This window comes from Hevea brasiliensis, chromosome 9 (genome assembly GCF_030052815.1).
Source record: "Hevea brasiliensis isolate MT/VB/25A 57/8 chromosome 9, ASM3005281v1, whole genome shotgun sequence".
NCBI classification, from domain to species: domain Eukaryota; kingdom Viridiplantae; phylum Streptophyta; class Magnoliopsida; order Malpighiales; family Euphorbiaceae; genus Hevea; species Hevea brasiliensis.
Window position 1 is genome coordinate 19471709 of NC_079501.1, and position 23117 is coordinate 19494825.

At 30.8% G+C, this 23117-nt stretch overlaps 3 protein-coding genes across 3 annotated transcripts; 1 reads left to right on the forward strand and 2 right to left on the reverse strand.

The window, feature by feature from the left end:
* The first annotated feature begins 1058 nt into the window (after nucleotides 1-1058).
* Nucleotides 1059-3355, forward strand: LOC110671412 (DELLA protein GAI). The gene has a single exon (XM_021833884.2). The coding sequence runs from the start codon at nucleotides 1313-1315 to the stop codon at nucleotides 3161-3163; it is 1851 nt and encodes a 616-aa protein (XP_021689576.2). The 5' UTR covers nucleotides 1059-1312; the 3' UTR covers nucleotides 3164-3355.
* A 10743-nt stretch (nucleotides 3356-14098) lies between these two features.
* On the reverse strand, nucleotides 14099-15436 carry LOC110671425 (uncharacterized). Its single transcript, XM_021833897.2, has 2 exons — nucleotides 14933-15436; nucleotides 14099-14551 (listed from the first exon to the last, which is right to left on the reverse strand). Exons 1-2 carry the CDS (start codon nucleotides 15189-15191, stop codon nucleotides 14379-14381), a joined length of 432 nt encoding a protein of 143 aa, XP_021689589.2. The 5' UTR covers nucleotides 15192-15436; the 3' UTR covers nucleotides 14099-14378.
* A 6168-nt stretch (nucleotides 15437-21604) lies between these two features.
* LOC110671380 (uncharacterized) lies at nucleotides 21605-22307 on the reverse strand. The gene is made up of 2 exons (XM_021833827.2): nucleotides 22052-22307; nucleotides 21605-21780 (listed from the first exon to the last, which is right to left on the reverse strand). Exons 1-2 carry the CDS (start codon nucleotides 22305-22307, stop codon nucleotides 21605-21607), a joined length of 432 nt encoding a protein of 143 aa, XP_021689519.2.
* Between the last annotated feature and the right edge of the window lie 810 nt (nucleotides 22308-23117).

Below are 23117 nucleotides of genomic sequence, written 5' to 3' on the forward strand. Positions count from 1 at the left end.
AAAAATAAAAGTATTTTTAATATTATTTTTAAAATTAATAATAATTTAATAAAATTCTAAATTAAGTTATAAATTTTATTAAATTTTAAATACTAACTTAATTAATTTAAAAATATAAAAATTAAATTATAAATTTTATTAAACTTAAGAGGTTAAATTAAAGTTTTTTTTTTTTTTGAATTGGGTTAAATTGAAGTTTATTCTTTTTAATTTTACCCCATACTCATCGGATGGTCAAATCTGCTTGAAATTCAAGTCCAAATGCAATGAAAAAGAAAAAGAAAATGTACACGCGCGCGTTGAATCGGTTGCGTTTACTGCCCTTGTGATAGTAGTAAATAGTAACAGTGAACGCTAAACAAATCTGCAAATTGAGAGCCTGGTACTGCCGCCTGATATTTTTGTTTTTAAAGTCCAACTTTCCATCGCATATTCCAATCTTCTTTGGAACAAACATAAATAAATAAATAAAAGGAGTGAGGCAGTAGATAGTTACCCATCACAAAGGCGTCCTTTTCAGCATTGCGGTGCTGCCACGGCTCTTTTCCATACCTTTAAGCGCTCGCCCTCACCATTTTATGAAAATCAGCCATCACAATTGAAATATCAAAAAAATAAATTATAATATTTTTTATGATTAATTACTTTTAATTAAAATTAACATTTTACACTTTTATTATAATCATTATTAAAAATTTATTTGATAAAATTATTTAGTAAAATGTATTATTTCAATAATCAACATGTTAATATAAATTTAATAGAGTAAATTATTTTAATTATTAAAAACATTGAATTAAATTATTGTAAAAAATAAACATGATCAATTAAAATATAATTTCATTTCACTAGTAATAAATTTTAAAATTTATTTTATTATTTTGCATTAAAAATAAAAAATTGAATTATAATTTTATCATAATTTGAAAATTAATTTAAAATTACTCTATTCTAAAAACACGCTAAACGCAGAGTTTTTTTTTCTCCTCTTTAAAATATCATATTTCATGGGCAGTAATGGAATTTCGAATAAAAATTCAATATCTCATAAAATTTAAAAGGAATATTTTAAATATTTTTTATAGACTAATAAATAAATAAGTAGTATGACTTTCCGGTAGGTTCTTTATCTCTCTGCCATTACCATCCCATGTATGCTTTCCTCCTGTTCCTCCACTGGACCTCACACCCATCTCCTCTACGTCCAATTATTCTCTCAGTATTTTTTGTCTAAGAATATAAAACGAAAAAACAAAGCGAGCCAATAAGCCCTATGTCTCCGTGATTGGTCTTTGCAACAAAAGAAGCGAAGATGAAGAGAGATCACCAAGAAAGCTGCGGTGTTGTTGGCGGCACTGGTGCTTATAATACTAACTCCGGTGACAATAGAGGCGAATCTTCGTCGTCAATGGGTAAAGGAAAATTATGGGAAGAAGACCAAGATCCTGGAGGTATGGATGAATTGCTTGCCGTTTTGGGTTACAAGGTCCGCTCATCGGACATGGCGGATGTTGCGCAGAAGCTTGAACAGCTTGAGATGGTAATGGGTACGGCTCAAGAAGATGGGATTTCGCATCTTTCTTCTGATACTGTACATTATAATCCCTCGGATCTCTCTGGTTGGGTTCAGAGTATGCTTTCTGAGCTTAATCCTCCTATGGGTCTTGATGCCTCGGGTATGATTCAAAATCAACGCGATTCTGTTCTTGGTTCTTCCACAATTACTTCCTCTAATCCGCAATCGCACCAATCGATAATTTTTAGTGATGACTCTGAATACGATCTTAGAGCAATTCCTGGTGTGGCTGCTTACCCACGACCGGATTCAGTATCAGAGAGGGAAAATAACAGGAAGAGAATTAAAACCTCACCTGGGCCTGATTCTGGTAACACTCTCACCTCCAATTCAAATTCTACGCCACCTCTATTAGCTGCCTCTTCTTCTTCTTCTTCCTTTTCATATTCCTCACCTGCGTCAACAATTACGGTTTCGGGTAATTTATCGGAGCCAAGTCGGCCGGTAGTCCTAATTGACTCGCAAGAGACTGGAGTTCGTCTAGTGCACACGCTCTTGGCTTGTGCAGAAGCAGTTCAACAGGAGAATCTTAAGCTTGCAGAGGCACTTGTGAAGCATATAGGCTTACTTGCTGCTTCTCAAGCCAGTGCTATGAGAAAAGTGGCTACTTACTTCGCCGAGGCCTTAGCTCGTCGAATTTACAAAATCTACCCACAAAAATGTCTCGATCCTTCGTATTCTGATACGTTAGAGATGCATTTCTACGAGACCTGTCCCTACCTGAAATTCGCCCATTTCACAGCTAATCAAGCAATTCTTGAAGCTTTTACTACTGCAAGTAGAGTTCATGTGATCGATTTCGGTCTGAAGCAGGGGATGCAGTGGCCGGCACTAATGCAAGCGCTTGCTTTACGCCCAGGTGGGCCGCCGGCTTTCCGTTTAACCGGAATTGGCGCACCGCAGCCTAACAACACCGATACTTTGCAGCAAGTGGGTTGGAAGCTAGCGCAGTTGGCTGAAACTATTGGCGTTGAATTCGAATTCCGCGGCTTTGTAGCCAACAGTTTGGCGGATCTCCAGCCGGAAATGCTCGACCTCCGCCCCCCGGAAGTGGAGACAGTCGCCGTCAATTCCGTCTTTGAGCTTCACCGCCTCCTGGCTCGACCCGGTGGGATCGATAGGGTGCTTTCCTCCATCAAGGCCATGAAGCCCAAGATTGTGACCATTGTTGAGCAAGAAGCTAACCACAATGGCCCTGTTTTTGTAGACCGGTTCACTGAAGCTTTGCATTATTATTCCAGCTTGTTTGACTCGTTGGAAGGATCTGGGTTGGCTGTGCCGAGTCAGGACATGATCATGTCCGAGTTATACTTAGGGAGGCAGATATGCAACGTGGTGGCCTGCGATGGTGCCGACCGAGTTGAGCGGCATGAGACCTTGAGTCATTGGCGGACACGGATGGAATCGGCAGGGTTTGACCCGGTTCACATGGGTTCAAACGCGTTTAAACAAGCGAGTATGTTACTAGCACTATTTGCAGGCGGTGATGGGTATCGAGTGGAGGAAAATAATGGGTGTCTGATGCTCGGTTGGCATACTAGGCCACTTATTGCCACTTCAGCTTGGAAACTCGGTGGTTCGGAATAGTGATTTAACTCAATTCAGGTGGTGAGTTAATGTTAGCGAGTCAGTGACTCTCAAAACCTCGGGTGTGTGTGAGAGACTTGACAGTGACACGGGAGAGTTAAGAAGTTATTAAACCAATCAAGTGTGTAATTCTAGTACTTCAATTTACGACTTTTTTTTTTTTCTAAATGAATCTTTGATTTTTTTTTTAAATATTTTTCGATCAACGAGCATCTGTATCAATTTAACATTTTTAATAATATGAATTGGACTCTTTTTCTTATAAGAAAAATAAATCCAGATGCTTTCTAATTAATCAAATCAGTTTGTATTGGCATGGTTGTCGTACTTGAGCTAGGGCGAAGGAAAGTGCTTTGTGAACTAAACAGGCAATAGGTAGGGCTGTGTGTAATTAGTCGGTACGATTTTAAATTTGATTTTAAATTGAATTGAAGTAGTTGAAGCTTTGAAGAATACTTTTTTAAGTTAGAAGAAAATTGAATAGAATCAAATAAAATTTTTTTTGTTTGGTTCGATTTGATCGATTTTGAATCTTTAGAATTGCTTTTTATTTTTGAGCTTTCAAAAATTAAAATTTTTAAGATAAAGAATCTATTGCTACCGAGTGAGTTGAGGTAGACTATGGAGTATGCAAGATTGTAAAGATTAAAATACTAAAATTATAGAGATTAAAATACTAAAATTTATTTATTTTTTTATTGGTTTGATTTTTCTTTTTTTTTTTCAGTTTAAAAAATCGAATTGAACTAATAATGGACCTTGTGTAAAATTTTAAATCAAAATCAAACTGAAAAACTGAAAAAATAAACTAAAATTTGATTCAGTTTTTTAATTTTAACAGTTGTGTGCTCACCCTAATAATAGATCGATAAATACTAATCGCACTTCTTCATTAAATTGCATTAGATGCCATAATTAATCATATAAAATGTACATTTATAGGTCCAAAAAAACCAATACAGCAAAAATTTACGTTTTAATTTCCTGTAATTTTTCAAAATTTCTTAAATATAAGGTTCTACCTCATTCTAGTTGTGACTTCAGTCAACTACACAATCATGGCCACCCGACAAAGTCAAGATAGTACAGTTGCTATTTCACTTAATAAATTTGTTCCACAATAACATTAATCGGGTCTTATTATTATTAACTTAAATTTCTGTATATTTATTTATTTTTGGGTATGGAGAAGTGGATTTTTCTGATGGGTAGCTTTCATTGATTGCCAAAGATGACCCGGCAACCCCAAATACCCAAATATGCAAATCTGTCCCCCCATTACCTAAATGGATGCGATTCGTAAATACTGTATATATTTGAGTGATGTTGCATGGGGTATGATTAATCTCTATTGTCGATTGCCATTTGTCATATTTAATATAAGATATTAAATAAATGCATAATTAATTAACATTAATCATGCATAGTTGGTTGTCAATGATCATGTCTAATTTAGAACTTGAAATGATACCACCTAGCTTATGGCTAGCTATTTTTCTTTTAGGCCAATAATCATGTTATTAATAATTACTCATCAATCAAAATCTGATTAGATGTTGGAATAATATCTGGTTTAATTTATAATGAAGTTAGAGAAATTAAAGTTGATAACCTTGTTAAATAATGACCAATGGATAACAAAATTAATTAAAGCTTAGCAAATCAGGATTCAAATAATTTGCAATTATTTTATCTTTTTTTTTTATAAAAAAATTGAATTTTAAATAATTTATAAAATTTAAGATTTAGTCGAAAATCAATCATTCAAAGTTTTCTTATTTTAATTGACTCAATTAATTTAAATTTTAATTTAAAAATAAATAAATATTTTCATTAAAATTTATAAAATGATATATTTTTTATAGATTAAATATAGATACAATAAGCTAGGTATAATTGATGGTTTACATTGGGAGATCAGTAAATAATCTTATAATAGATATATGAAAATATTTAAATTTAAGACCTATATACTTTCTAAACCTACGAATAGAGGTTACGAGTAAAATTTTATAACAATCAAAAGAACTAAATTAAATGATCCTGTCATTGTGAAAAAAATTTAAATTAGACTTTGGAATTCTATTGTATTTTTATGGCAGTTCAAGGAGTTGGTTTATTTTTGGACGTCAACCTATCAAGGGGCTTGATGAAAAGAAGAGCTGGATGCCAACCATATATAGGGAAAATGAAAAATGACAAAAAATGATATATTAATAATTAATATATAAATATTTGTTTCAATGATCGAATGTGTATTATTTACTCAATAGATTTAAATTTAATCTTTTACACTTCATTTCTTTTATTAAAAAAATAATAAATAAATAAATTATACAATTAAAATAATTATATAAATCTATGAGAAAGAAATTATACAAATGAATGACATATTAATTTAATATTTAATATATAATGTGTTAATATATCGTAAATTTTCATATTAATTAATATTATTTATACTTAATATTTTTAAAACGAAAAAGCCATTGAATTAGTAAAATTTAAGAACTAAGAATTTATGATTTAATCAAAGTCGATATATATTATTAAATGAATATTAATTATATATTTTATAAAATTAATCGTGTTTTAATAATAATAATAATAATGATGATGATTAATTTGATATAGTTTATAAAAGAACTAAGAACTTAAGATTTAATAAAAGCTGATCCATATTATATATTACTAAATAAATATTAACTCTATGTTTAATAAAATTAACAAGCTTTTGAAAATAGAAATAATGTATTACTATAATTATTAAATTGATGCAATTTATTAAATAATTAAATTTAATATGTAACACTTTTAAAATTATTTTAAAATATTTAACTAAAAATTTAAAATTTAAATAATGATATTTTATGGTAAAATAATTAGAATAAAATTTTATAATAATAAATTTATTTATAATATTATACGAAATAATTTTTGATGAATTAAAATTTTATAAAATAAAAATAGAGAAAAATTTATATAGATACAAATGCTTGTAAAATAAAAATTAATTTAAATTAATACAATAAATTATTTGTATCATTAATTATTCAAGTCACAACCTTCATTTTCTTTGCATTTGTCACCCATTAATAGTCATTAATAATTATTAATTATTTATATTAATACGATATAATTTTTAATAAAATAAATAATTTTAATATATGTTACATAATAATTTAATAAATATATTTTGATATATACATAAAAAGAAAAAGAAATAAATTTACAGTGTAATCAAATGACAGTAAATTTCAAAATGCTTCTTTAAGTCCAAGATTAAAATTTCATTATTAACATTTTCTTTTTAATAATAAGATGCATAAGATTTGTGGCTTTTGATGACAAATAACACTCTTAAATCTTAATTAATTTATTTATATAATCTAATCTAACTCTACAGGACCCCTAATTCAATTGGGTGATGGGTCATTGTCTCTCCAAGCATAGCTCAACGTACAATTAATGGTGTTGAGGAGAGAGGCATCCCTTTACACGTCCACAAAGCACATTCAATTTTAAGGCTTTTCAACACCTAACTACTTCTAAAAGCTTCTTTTTTAATTTCCATGAGTGCTTAGTAGATCAAATGAGAGAATTAAGTTGGAATTGCATGCCTTGCAAGGAGTTATTTTTTGATTAATTTTACTTGTCACGACCCAACTTATGGGCCAGACCGGCACTAGGACCTGGGCCAGCCTAAAGCTCCCGAGGCCCGTAGTAAGCCTAACTATTCCTCAACCCATGACTAGGCCCACAATTTAGGCCCAATATGCATATAAAATAATTTAAATTAAACTGTTATAATTTTATTTCGGGCCAACTTAGCCCAGTAATTATCAGAAACTAAAATTAGGGAAGTCCAGCTCAACCCTGTTACACCATTTACAAACTATTTAAAACTCATAAAAATTTTTCATTTGTTAATACAAAAACTTAAATTCATGCAATTCCTGACAGGATTAATGCTACTACTAGTACATGCGAAGTCCTAAATTATGAATTTGGAGAATAACAATACAATTAAGTATTTTTTTCATAATCTGTAAGGAAAGGGACAGGTTATTCTGAAAAATGTCTCCTCCTGTAGCCTGGAAAAAATATGGTGAACAGAAATGAGGGTTCGACTCAGAGAGTAAAATATCAATTTTAACCATAATCTCTATAACTATCTAAAACTAATGCACCCTGTAGAGTGAAATGCAATATCGGCAATATTTTCACATCATAACAGCAAAAAAGTAATTTGGAGCACTCACACACCCAATAATGTCAAACAATACATATATGGGAGCTGATCCCCTATACAGCTCTCTTAATCCAATCTGTGCCAGCGAAGAATTCAGCTCGGACTTCTACTTAATAACCAAATCGGGCTCCCAGTGAAGAACTCAAGCCGTGTCTACCCCGAAGGACCAGGTCCCAGCGAAGATCTCAAGCCGTGTCTACCCGTCCTATCCATAGCTAACACCACATCACACGCAAGCCAATGCACGCACACTGCTCCAAATTATCACAACAACATACATGGTACTTTAACAGTTGTGAATGCAACATAAAACGTGCTTAGAGTTTAACTACATAAATATATACATATAAGTGATGCATGAGCATACTTGAACATATAATAATATCGAAATTACAATTAAAATTAATATTTTACTCACAGTACACCGATGACTATTGTGGCTGCTGGATGCAGAAAAATGGCTGATCTCTATCACCTAATAATTAAATTATAAATTTATTAGTACTAAGTTAAGATAAAACTCTAAAGAGGCAACAGACAACCTAATTCATATCGGAAATGCGGTAGAATTTTCCCTATACCTGGGACTTACCCAACCTGCAAAAAGACTCAAATAACACTTCTAAATTCAACTCATATCTCATCATCATTATATGGCCCTTCCTGGGCCCTCCAAATCAAGCAATACTCAAAATCTTAAAAATTACGTTTTAATCCCTATAATTGATATTTTGCAAAAATCCACTCAAACAAGCTCTAAAAATTCTAAAATTTCGCCCCGCGGTCCTTAATAATATTATAAGACCATTGCAAAATGAATTGTAATTTTCTAATCACCCATGAATATTTTTTTAAGAATATTACTCAATTCCATAAGTTTTCAACAGCTAACATATTCTTAATTCAACCCAATTCAATATTCACATATTTAAACCTCCATCCTCAAGCTTTAACCAATCACATAAAATTTAAATATCATAACTTCAAATAATCTTATATGCCCATATGCTAAAAATCTAACTAAAATACATCTATATTTTTCAAAAATATTCTACAATCACTCAAAAATTCAATAAACACCATAAAGTATCTCTAAATAATTTTACTTTCATCATATATTTTTCTTAGAATTTTTCTCTAATTTTTCCTTTTTAAGAAACACTGTATTTATTCTCCACAGACAGAGAAATAATGAAAATAATCTTACCCGAAGTTTATCTGTGTCTCAAAAATTCAAAAAATTTATGAGAAAGCCTCTAGAAGTTGAGTCATCTTCAAAGCCCACCGGAGCCACCGCCGGAACCACCGCGCACAGTGGCTGGCCACCAGCCGCTGATGACATTTGCCGGATCTGATCATACCATCATGTTTCTCCCCTCTTCCTCAGTCCATAGGTGGTCTCGGATCGTCGATCCAATGGTCGGATCGTCCTAGATCTGACGAAAAAGCTTGAAAAACCCGAAACTTCTCTCCTCTATATCTCACTCATCCGACCTCCATTTGCTGCGAAATTGGTATTAAAAGAAAGCTCTCAGAACAAGCTTTCCAACGCCACATGAATCGTCTCGATCGGACGTCGGATGAAGCCGGAATCGCGCTGGAAAGCCGCTGCCCACTGTGCGCGCGCTTTCTCTCTCTTCTCCCTCTCTTGCCGCCATTTCTGGTGGTTCTGGCCATCGCTGGAGGGTCGCCGGCGTCGCCCAGGGTGGGGGGGATGCCTCGCCGGCCAGCCATGGTGGCTGAAGGCTTACCGGCCGGAAGAAAAAGGGAGAGAGAATGAGAGTGACCGGAGGGAGAGTTTTAAGGGGGGGGGGGCTGCTGGTTTTTTTTTTATTATTTTTTTTGAGTTGTTACATTACTTTTATTGCTATTATAAACTTGAATTGAATAGGCCAAGGCAAGAGTCTGTAATAAGTGAGATGAGCTTACTCATATTAAGACTAATCATTGCTAAAAGGTTATAACTAACCAATCAAATAGCTAACCCTTCATCCTAATAAGCCTTTTGAATTATTTGTGAACTCTTGACAATTATTATAACTCATTGAAATTGACTTGGGATTCACCATTTGTTTGGGACTTTTAATTTCTCCATGGGTTATTGTTAAGGATCTTTTGATGGTTACATTTAGGTTTTGAATTTAGCTGTTCTAAAATACACATCAAATTGAAAATTTTATGATTAAAAATTGAAATTGTAATCTCATAAATTTGAATAATAACCTCTTATGGATCTATAAAATTATTTTTATGGATAAAATTAAATTATAAATGAGTTTATGGATCACTCATCTTATTAAATTATTTATTGTTCATTTTTAGAGTTTCATTGTATTAAAAATTTTTCATGGACTTCTTCATAATTTTTATTTGAAAAAAGAATTTTCAATCATTTACCAAGTCAATCAATTCTTTACAATCCATTTTGTTAGTTGTTTATTCAAAATGAATAGATTAAAATTAATGTTTTCATTGAAAAATCATAACATATCAATGTCAAATTTAAATAGTCTACTACATATCTAACAACACTTTATTCAAAGCTTTGTAAGATAATACTCATATCAAGTTCAAATTAAATTCAAGTTTTATGTATTAAGTATTTATTACGTACTGATCATTCTTATTTATACAAGTAATTAATTAAATATAAAATATATAATTTTACTATAATATTTATAAACTGTTTATATATTATATTTTAAATAAATAAAATTTAAATATTTTACAAAATTATTAAAATTTTAAAATATAAATTTTTTATAAACATAATTTTTATGTAGATTATGAATTAAAATATATAAAATTAAACGAATTCAAATGTTATTATCATTTATAATCCTACGTAACCTCAAATCAATTGTAGCACGCAGAAATGTAAAAGTCAAGCATATGTGAACAATTGGAATTGGACTTGGTAGTCTTCCTCCTTATCCACCCTGCTCTTTCCTCATCTTTTCCGTTTTTCATTTTCAGCAAGACTTCCAAGCTAACATTGCATTGGAATGTTCAAAGGCGAACTGTGAAAATTACGTATACAAAGATTTCCACAACTCTAATTTTAGAGTCTGCCAACAAAATGGAAGAAATAGGGACAAAGGATGGCTTATGTACACATTTACGTGTAAACAATTCCTTTTTTGTGTTAATTATTAGCATACAATTAGTGCACCTTAAATTAGCCTCAAAATTTAGAACATCTACCTCATACTATCTTAAAATAAAGCCCATTACTTTCTAATTAAGGCAACTTTCGAGCCTTGCCTTGATTGCTCATAACAGAAATCTTAAGCATTTCCTTCCCTTCCCTGGTAGTAATTTACTTGCTCTTATGAGATAAGTTACCTCCTAGTAATTTCACTTTTACGTTCTACCCATACACAGAAGCGAGCCAGGGGGCGTATTATGGTCAAATGCAAACAAATATTTGCTTCTAAATTTGCCTTCACTCGTAACCGCATTCCGTTTAGAGAAAATAAAGTAAACTAAGATTTTTAAAGTAAATTTTTACAATTTTTTTTGTTATATATATACCCTTAAATATTGAAGGTTGAAAGATATAACATAAAGCCATGTTTAGTATGACATAGTCAAATTTGTATATGTTGCTTGGTAACATAAAAAAATTGATATAGTGGAATAATAATTATATAATGTAATTAATTATATTTAAAATAACGTAATGATTATTATATACAAAAATGGATGTAATTATGATTATTTATTTTGATTTTTTCATTTATTGTCAACACTACCACCATCATTACCCGACCACTATTACTATTATTATCACTATCCCACCTTGTCGCCATTATCACTATCACTATTACCATCACCACCACCACTTACTTATTACCACTATCGCTATCACCATCATCATCGCTTGATCATCGTTGTTACCACTTAGTCACTACTACCTTTGTTATCACCTATTCACTACCACCAGCACTATCCTACTTTGCCACAACACCACCTAATCACCGCTGTCACTGTTACCATCACTACTTAGCTATCATTATCACTCGGTTATCAATCACTGCAACCACTATTACTTATTATTAATATTATAAATAAATTAAATATTAAAATAAAATTATCATTACATTACGCTACTTATATTTTTATTTTACAACTAAATATAAGAACACAATAACAATTACATTACAATTTTGATTGTATTATATAATCACGTTCTATCAAATATTACCAAATAGCTTTGTATAAAATAAAATTTTAAACTTGCAAACAAAATGAAGTTAATGACTTTTCTTTTACATTTCATCCCATTACTTTCCTTCACCTTCTGTTGAAATTAAGTTTCTTTTTCATCACAAGGAAACTGTCATACAATGACATAGAAAATGATTCAAGGCATATAGGTTGTGTAAAATTTAAAACAGTGGTAATTAATTTAAAAAAAAATTCAGCAGATAATGAACAATTTATTCTTTAATTATTTGTACTTAAGGAATTTAACAAAGAGAAACAAATACTATGATATCAGAAAATAATAGATTGATGGATATTTCTTATTTAGATTGGGTTTACATGGACCCAAGATAAAGGTATATGGTGGTGTTGTCCCAAAAAAAGTGATCAAGAGAGAGGTGAATTGGACACTTTAGGCAAATTTTCAGTCATTGCTTAAGACTTAATGAAAAATTGTGGCTTTGTATTTTTATTTATATGTATAACTCTATTTTTAAGATATAATTTAAGTGATCAAACAAGTTATGCACAAATAGCAACTCATACACAAAATAATCACTTAATATCAAATGTATCTTTTCACGTATAAATAAGAATTTGCAGAGGTTTAATTATTCAAGCTCAGTATTAACTCAATAAAACAAATTTTCAACACATTCAATATATATAATTAGAGAAATAAAGTGTTGAAAATTAAAGAATTAAGGAAAGAAGAGAATCAAACACAATATTTATAGTGGTTCGGCTCTCTTAGTCTACATTCACTCTTCCCAAAGTCCCACTTTGAGAGTCACTCCACTATTTGATCTTTTTCAATAGGCAATATTCAAAACTTTTACAATCTCAGCAAGCTTCCCAGGTGCTTGAGAACCTTTACAATATCTTTGCTTCCCACAAAAGACCACAAGCTTCACAAGGTGCTTGAAAACCTTCCACAAGTTTCACAAAGTGCTTGAAAACCTTCCACAAGTGTGTCCTTATGCTTACACAACCTTAAATAGATTTTGGTGTAGATGAAATCACTCTCAATAACTCTCAGATACGGAATTTAATGCTAAAGATTCAGAAAGAAGATCTACTACTCCAGCTCAAGAGTATTTGAATGAAAGCTTTAAAAATAGCATAATAAATTCTCAATAAATAGGAACACTTTCATTAGGTAAAATTATAGTAAATGATGCCTTTTATATGTGCTTTTCATTGCTAAAAACGTCTGCTAAAGAGTGCATCTAATGGCTCTTTAATTTTCAAATACTAACCGTTACTTCTTTGAAAGTTGTGCAGCAAAGTTGTGTCCACTCAGAGCATGAAAATAGTTAACTAAAATTTTCACTAGTTAAGTAGTTTCGTAAGATAGAAAATTTTAGATAATAAAAATAGTTAACTAATTTTCGCAATGAGTTAATTAATTTCGCTACTGTCTTACTTAAATTTTGAAATTTTGAGTTTTTGAAGAAAAGTTGTAAAAATTATTTTGACCATTCAAAAACCTTAGAAATAATATAAAAACACTTTCTAAATTCTTGAATCTAAAAACAAAATTGATTTTAAGTCTTAGATGGCATAATTTCTCCAATCTTGCACAATAGACCTAAGGACTTAATTTTTATCCTAATTCTTCATGGACTTTGATTCATTTGTATTATACAAGATAATAATCTCTTTTTGTATCAGCCATTTCAATAGAATAGTCCTTCAATGTCTTTGCATATCATGACCTATAAAATCACTCCAAATATTTATGCATAAAGAGTTAATTTATGTTACATTAAGTTTTACTATCATCAAAATTAAGCTAATTATAGCTTCGGGGCCTACAGGTGTGACTCAAAATACAAACATGTGGGACCCACTTATTTAATAGGTAGGTCCCACTATAAATAATGCATTTTGAGTTTATATAGATTCAATTTAGGTAAGAATTTTCACAAGTTGATTGTGGATACTGGCAAGATATATCTCTACACCGGTGACATGGAGAAAGAACTGATTAATATCATCATTGATAAAATGAAACGGTTAATTAAATAATTTATTAAAAAAGACGAGATTTTTCAGAAAATATAAATAATTGAATGCTAAGATTAATTACGGCGATGCTTACATTGCCGGTGAAACCTTTTAAAGCCTCAAACCCTCACCACATGAATGATAAAGTGGGTGCCTTCTTCCATTCTCATTGTATTAGAGTTAAATAATTTATACTCGAGCATATCACTGCGTTTGAACCTGAGCCTCTAACGTTAAATATGAAGTGATGTTATGATATATTTATATTCTGATTCCACTAAGAAATATAATTAAAAATGACATGGTTCCCATCTGTCACTACATTAATTTATTCGTTTTTCAAGTCTTTCAAATTAAATAGACAGATAAAAGTTTGCAATCAGAACTCAGTAACTCAATAATTTGAGAATATATTAGAGGCTTATATGTCAAGAAGATGTTATTCTTTCTTTATAAATTATACGTGTAAGTTACAATGCAGCAAAGATGGAAAGTGAGAAGGTTTCAACTTTTGATTACCTGCCTTAGAAGAACCATTCAGTGAATAATTTATTAATATTCCAATAATGGACACGAGAACACACACACATATATATCACTGGTCTATTATATATCCCAGTCCAGGATTGACATATCTTGATGATTTTGACATCATCATTCACACAATTGCCCAAGGAAGATGATTTGTACTGAAATGGATATAGCAAAACAAAGATGGATGATCTCATGAAAAGGATGTGATCTTCAGTGGGACAACACCTTGAAACTAAAGGACTTGTTGAGCCAGGCCTTCCAACCAGATGCCTTCTTTGCTATCATTTCTGACCTCCCTTCTGTCATCTGCGGCTCCCGTTGCTTCTTGCACAGCACAAAGTTTCTTCCCCCTCCACAACCTATTGGCTCCCATGGATTCAGAGCTACAGCCCAAAAATTTCCATTTAATATTAACACAACTTCAAAGTAACAGATTGTCTCTAGTGTTGGCATTATGCTAGTTATTAATTTTCTATAGAAAACAAGAACCTTAATTAGACCAATGAGCTTTGATTAATGAGCTAAAAATCCAATTGGAACACAATAAAAAAAGTTAAAATAAAAAAAGAAAAAAGAAAACAGGAACCTCAAGAACATGAAAGGAAAATAAAAACCCATTAATGACGCAAGAGTCAAGGAAAACCGACAAGAATTATAACTCGAGAACCACATGAAGAACCAAACTTTAAGAAAATATATACAATGGAGAAAGAAAAGGAATAATAAGCAGTTTAGAGAAATGAAGTTCTATCCAAATTGATTACCATCAGAACCAGCATTTGCACAGTAGAGAAGGAAGTTTTTAATATCAGAGCCAAGAACAGGAAGGCGACCTTCGCGAGAATAAGTCTTCAAAGCAGTATCAATGACCCCAGCAACAAGATCATCTTCATTCACCACAAGCCTTATCGGCCCTGCACTTCCAAGAACATTTATAGTTATCAAGAACCTGTTCTTCCTGTCATCAGCCTTCTTCTTTTGCCTCTGCAAGATCAGTTTCTCACTCACATTTCTCTTCATCATTTTTTCGATGTTTCTAGCTGGGTCTTTGAAAAGAGAAAAGAAAATAAAATTTCTTGATTGATTTATTCAGATATCAAGAGAGGTAGCCATTCAGGGGATAAGGGTCAGGGTCAAGGCCAAGGCAACGGTAGTACCAGGCTTGTTTGCAGGAGCCAAAGGAGGAGAGCGCGTGAAGAAAACGCTCAGTTGGGTCATGATGAGAAAGTGGGAGGAGGAGAAAGTGCATCAAAGGCTCAAAGCGTCGATTGTTTCGACCATACAAAGAAAAGTCGAATATGGGAAGAGACAAAAAGGGATTAGTACTTCTTTAGAGAGAGGAATATCTGCAGAAAAAGGTTAGTCATATAGTGTATAGAGTTTATGTTGCAGCCTAGTGAATAGAGAGACAAATTGTCAGGCAATGATTTTTCCCTCAAAAAATTTTCATCAATTTTTTTTTTATTTGTAGTGAATTAGTTACTATTTATTTTTACCTAAATTTTTATAAGTGATTGAAATCGTTTCTTATTTACAGTTAATTTTGCAATGTATTATAAATTAATTATAAAATTAAACATGTTACAAAACCATCAATATGTTTCATCGCTAATATCAATTACTATTAACAACTGATAGTTTTTCTACCAAAAGTTTTATTTTTTAAAATCTAATTAATTTAACAACCTATTTAATTATTAGTTGCTATTTGTAATCAGCCTCATTACAAGTAACTAAATCGATTGCTAAAACTATTAGCAATCGATTTTAATGGCAATCGGTTGTTTTTTAACGTATGTAGACCTCATTCTAATCCATGATTAAAATATATTTGTTATACATGTATTGATTGTATTAAATAATTTCTAATGAGAGGTTTTAGTCATAAATATGAGTAATGGATAATAAAAAATTTTCGTATGCACAAGTGTATATACAATCAATAATAGAAATTTAGTACCATAATTTTATATAGACAACTCTACCATGATTTTATATAATATCCCAAGGTACTCTGAGTAATAATAGGAAATGGAAAGTTAGGGTTGGTATTGTCTTAAATGAGAGCTTAGTTTACTCATTCCAAGATCATATTTGTACACTAGTTGATCTTATGGTAGGGTAGTTGATGGTGGGGAGTTCTCTTTCGGTGGGAAAATTTGCAAGAGGTTTTCAATTCTAGAAAGAATAGTATAAGCTATAAAAATAAAATAAACAAATTGAACTCTTGAAATTACTAAAAGAATATATAGTTTGAATCAGTAAAACCCTGACATCAAATGGTGTCCTCACATGAAATTGGCTTGTTAAGCTAATCCCTTTTCTTTTTAGATTAAAAGTTCAATAATGCATTGCCACACTGAACCTAAGCCTATACTTTTACTCATAAAGTCATATTCTCATTCGCTCAGCCACATCTAACTATATATCAATCGCCACTGTTTTTGTCCCTTTCAAATGAATATTAAAGCACTGCATATATATTAAAACTATATATAGGGGTAAATCTTCACTCGATTCATCATTTTAATTTGCTTAAAATTTTAAAAATTTTAAATGATCAGTAATCTGTTTATGTATCATATTAATGTTGTGGCAGTGGGTGTAGAATAGGCTTTGAGGCGTGATGAATCACTATCTTTAAGGTATTAATTGCCCCCACTAGATTGCTGCAAGGTTATGGCAATATACCTCCAGGATACAACAAAGCCTGAAATCTGCAGACAGCAACTCCTGAAGATTTCCCTTAAGAACTCTTTATATGAACTGAATTTAGAGAGACTAGAAGAAAAGAAGAAGAAGTAGAAGTAATATATATCTGGATTAAAAAAACTCATCCATATTTATAATGAATGAAAAGTCATGACACCTTTACTAGATAGACACATCTGTTTATCTCCAATAGATACAACTGTTTATGTAATAGACATGTCTGTTTATTAAAAGATACCTATACAAATAGTTGTGACTATTTGTATAGAATAGACATGTCTGTTTATTAAAAGATACCTATACTGTTTGTATAGAATTGATATGTCTGTCTATTAACAGACACATCTATTTGTTAAGTGCCATAATAGAATAATATATATTGAATTATATATATATAATTCTATACATATTTCACTCTTGCCATTCCTTCACTTTCTTATATTTTAACAATATAGAAATTCTTTCTCTCTATACTATCTAACATACAAGCTATTTATAACAATCCCCCACTTAGCTTGTATTGTTAGATCCCATTGTTTCATGCATAATGAAAAGTATCTTTCGATTTAAACTTTTCCTTAGTGTAAGTATTTCAAAGTTCTAAAGAAATCATGGTGGCCTTAGCTTAAACCTAGATTCCTATTAAATAGAACCGGAAATACTACACACATGAATCAATTAGTTCAACTTAAAAAGTTCACCAAAATTTTAGCACGAATATGGCCTTGTGCTACCTCCTATTTTCATGAACATTTACAAAAGTTATTCTCACTTTTGTTGAAGCGGCACCACTTCCTATGTTCATATAGGTGAAGTTTCCTTTGTAATAATTTTAAACTTCATTAAGAGTCTAAATACTCATCCTCATTCCATTAATTTAGTACATTAAGTACTTTAATTACAACATTTACTAATGACTTGTTGTTACCCTTTAAACTTTATTTAGTAATAATGCTATAAAATAGGGTTCCCATCATTAGTAAATTTAATGGAATATTCTAAATCCTAATCAGCACATGTACTTATGATCATAACTCTCGAGAGCCCTTTTATTAAAGGATTTGCTAGATTATTATAGGATTTAACATAAACATGGTAATAACACCATTAGAGACTAATTGTCTTACATTTTCATGTCTTAGGCTTATATGTATATACTTTTAATTGTATATTTTACTATAAGCTTTAACCATCGTGATTTGACTATCACAATATAAAGAAATAGATGGCACAGGTTGTGGCCACAACTTAATATTTGGTAATAAGTTTTTCAGCCATTATGCTTCTTTACCAACATTTGCCAAAGTTATAAATTCGGATTCCACCGTAGAATGAGTTATACAATTTTGGATCTTTGATGCCCAAGAAATAGTACCTCCACCTAAAGTGGACACTCAACTAAAGGTTGACTTATTATCCTTGGTAATACATATCCAATTGGTATTTATAACACTTTAGGATCTTCAACCATATTTGTTTCACTAGTCAACCATATAATCACATGTTTATAACATGAACTGCATAAATAATTCACAGTCTAGGTTTGTACCTTATTTGTAGAAATAAATTGATCCATAACTTGTTTAAAATGAGAGTATCCAACAATAAAGAACCAAGCTAAACTTGCACACACACACAAATGCATACTCATTTGTTCTTTTTGTCACTTCTTACAAATGACTTGTAAGGCTCTTATATTTACTACTCAAAATGTATCAACCTTTTGGCCAATAAATTCATCTCTTCATACATGTAACTATTAAAAAGAATTGCATCTTTTTATTTAGTTACATCTTTTGGCCAAGAGACAACTTTTTGCATGAATACAACTCTTTATATGGTTTTAACACATTTAGAAATTTATCACAGAATAATCTATAGTTTATAATTCTTTTTTTTTTTTAATATCCAAACCTTGAAATTTCTTTCCAGTATTTCATACTAATATTACTAGTATAACTTGATAATTTAAATACTGCGAAAGCAATATCAGGTCTAGTGTAATACATAGCATATATTAAGCTATCAATAGCATTAGTATACTCAATTTGAGTAATTATTCTACCAAAATTTCCAGTCAATTTGCAACAAATATCATATGGAGTATTTGCTTCCCTCAATATAATGAAATTGACAAAGAGTAAAACCCCCACTATGTTACCGTTAGGTAGTTTAGACAGATCCCTCAAGGATAATAACCAAAATATAAATCTAGACAGTAATTTTAAAATTCTCCCAAGAATACATTAAAGAATAATAATATTGATTGTAGGTAAAAATGAAGAGAAGAGACAAAAAAAAAAAAAGTTAATAGATTTTTTATTCCAAACTGCTATTTATAAAGCATTTGCATCTCTTCAAACATATACAATAGTTCACTTTGTATCTATTAGAATAATTATATCTGTTCACTTACACCTTTTAGAATAGACACAACAGTTCACTTCGTATCTCTTATAACAATTACATCTATTCTCTTGCACCTTTTACAATGATACAATCATTCACTTTGTATTTCTTAGAATAATTACATCTGCTCACTTATACCTTTTACAATGTATACAACTGTTTACTTTGTATCTCTTAGTATAATTACATCTGCTCACTTATACCTCTTAGAACATATACAACCGTTCACTTATACCTCTTAGAACAGATACAACCATTCACTTATACCTTTTAGAACAAATACAACCATTCACTTTGTATCTCTTAGAACAATTATATTTGTTTACTTATACCTTTTATAATAGATACAACCGTTCACTTTGTATCTCTTAGAATAATTACATTTGTTCATTTACATCTTTTAAAATAAATATAATTATCGGTAATAAATAGTTCATTTTGATATCTTTTAATGAACAGATATAACTCTTTTGAAATGAGACAAATTTTTCTATCACTAATATTTTAACAATATCCCTACCTAGTTAATGATAGACACAATTATTATGAATTAGGATTTATGCATATAAAAAGTGTTTTTTTGACTTTTGCACATAAATCTTATTATCTTCTTTAACACATTCACCATGAGCTTTAGCATTATAATATAACCTTATATTTCTTCTAATTATAAGCATGTCATCAACATAAAATAAATTATCACATAAAAAACTTTTAATGTGTATATATTTCTGAATCTATTTAAAAGAAAAGTCGTATGTGGCATACAATAATTTTTTCCTATAATCATTCAAACTAGAAGTATGATGTGCTCTTATTCCTCATAATTGCAATGATTTAGGAACTACCAATTTCAAATCTTTAAACTTTGAAACAAAAATATGCAACTCATGGACTTATCCATACTGAGCATATTATTAAGTATTTAGAATTCAAAATATTTCATAATGAGAAATTTATTCGTACCTTTTTTTTCTGTATTATATTCGAATTCTAACGAATTCCAGATTTCCTTTGGAGATTTGACAGAGGTAAACAAATCTTATAGCATATCTGATGAGTTATTGAGAATATGACCTCTGCATGGCAATTCATCTTCTTTTCCTGATCTGCTTTCACCTTCTCAGTGAACATAATTTGTTCCTTAATATGATCAAGTTTCACGAACCCTTGATTCATCACGGAAACAGCCTTAAACTCCATTGTAATTAATACCTTAAAATTGTTGTGGCAGTGGGTGTAGAATAGGCTTTGAGGCGTGATGAATCACTATCTTTAAGGTATTAATTGCCCCCACTAGATTGCTGCAAGGTTATGGCAATATACCTCCGTGATACAACAAAGCCTCAAATCTGCAGACAAAGAACTCTCAAGATTTCCCTTAAGAACTCTTTATATGAACTGAATTTAGAGAGACTAGAAGAAAAGAAGAAGAAGTAGAAGTAATATATATCTGGATTAAAAAAACTCATCCATATTTATAATGAATGAAAAGTCATGACACCTTTACTAGATAGACACATCTGTTTATCTCCAATAGATACAACTGTTTATGTAATAGACATGTCTGTTTATTAAAAGATACCTATACAAATAGTTGTGACTATTTGTATAGAATAGACATGTCTGTTTATTAACAGATACCTATACAAACAAGCCAGATTGTTTGTATAGAATTGATATGTCTGTCTATTAACAGACACATCTATTTGTTAAGTGCCATAATAGAATAATATATATTGAATTATATATATATAATTCTATACATATTTCACTCTTGCCATTCCTTCACTTTCTTATATTTTAACAATATAGAAATTCTTTCTCTCTATACTATCTAACATACAAGCTATTTATAACAATTAATGGCATGACTTATATGTTGTGTAATTTGGAGCGTTTAGCCCTATTTATTTTTCAATTGAAAAAATTTAGGAATTTGAAAGTATATTGTACTTTTAAATTTTACCTAATAATATTCTCTTGTCAGGGATATATCCATATCTCATTCAAGTATTAAATAAAATATCAATTTAGTTAAATTTTTTAATAATTTAGACGCTGTCGATGAACTAAAAAATTATAATTGAAAAAGACTCAAACTAAACCTTTCCATTATCTACACTTTTAAGAAGAAGAAAAATCAATCATACTACTTTCTGATCATCATTGATTGTCTACAACAACCATCATCACCGATTGCACAATGAAGCATGTACGATGATTCTAATTAAACGAGAAAAAGGGAGAAAAGAAAGTGTCTTCATCAAACATATGGATATAAAGATTTTTTCCATGAGAAAAGAATATTAGTCTCAAAGAGACAATATCTTATTAAGGCTAAAGGACTTGTTGAGCCATGCCTTCCAACCAGAAGCCTTGTGGGTTATCATCTCTGACCTTCCTTCTGTCATTTGTTGTTGCTTCTGCTTCTTGCATAGCACAAAGTTCCTTTCCCTACATGATCCTATAGGTTCCCATGGATTCAAAGCTACACCAAGAAATCTTAATCAATTAAACTAGAAAAAAAAAATGCAGAATAAAAGATAAAGAACCTGTATGTCACATCAAATTAAATTACTTTTATCAACCGTGAAAGTGTATAAATTATATCAAAAAAATTAAAGTAAAATGGAAACCCACCAAATCAAAATCAAGATCAAATTAAAGAAAACCATATAAACATATATATATATATATATATATATATATATATATATATATATATATATATATATATATATATATATATATACAGGTACCATCTGAGCCAGCATTTGGGCAGTAGAGAAGGAAGTTGTTGGCATCAGAGCCAAGAACAGGAAGGCGGCCTTCGCTAGAATAAATCTTCAAAGCAGTGTTAATGACCCCGGCAACAACATCATCTTCCTTCACCATAAACCTTATAGGCCCTGCACTCCCAAGAAAATTGATGCTTATCAAGCATCTCATCTTCTTGTCATCACCTCTCTTTCTTTGCCTCTGTAGCATCAATTTCTCACTCACATTTCTCTTCATGTTTTCTATTATCTTTTTTCTGATTGATTATTAGAACCAAGAGAAGAAAAAAATAGAGATAAGTAATAAATATTAGAGAGAGATCAAAGAGACAGCTTCATCGAGCTATGGGGTGGACGTTTTTGTTTTGGGGTCAAGGCCAAGGCAATGGTAGTACCAGGAACCGGTGGAGGAGAGCAGCACGTGAAGAAAACGCAAACACGCCACCACCCTATAATAAGGAGAAATAAGGGAGAGAAAGTGCATCAATGAGTTTGAATTATATACTAAATCGAAGAAGGGAAAGAGTTAAAGAGGAGCAGTTTCTTTGCACAGAGGAGACGAAGATAAGCAGAACCAGGAAGTAGGGTTTATATAACAGAATAGAGAGAGGGCGATCAAGTTTCTTTCCATTTTTTTAAGGAAAATAATTTGCCGCGGACCATACGTGTGCACTGTGGTAATATTTAATATATGAAGGAGATGGCTTGATTGATAAATAAATTCAATTGAATATATATTTGAAAATGACTTATAAAATTTAATTTATTTATTTTACAATATAATTTAAAATTCATATAAATATGAGCTCTAAATACTAAAAAATACATGAGAATTTAATTCACTATTAAATTTAGCCTATAATACAATAAGTAGATACTAACAAATTAAAAAAAAAAAAAAAAAAGAAAAAACTCTAATCATAGTCACATGAAGGAGAAACAAGATGCATGAGCTGCATAGCCATTCAATCACGCAGCCGTTGGCCCCTTTTTTTTTTTTTTTTGGGTCAAAAGTTGGCCGTTATTATTGCCATCCCATTATTCCCAT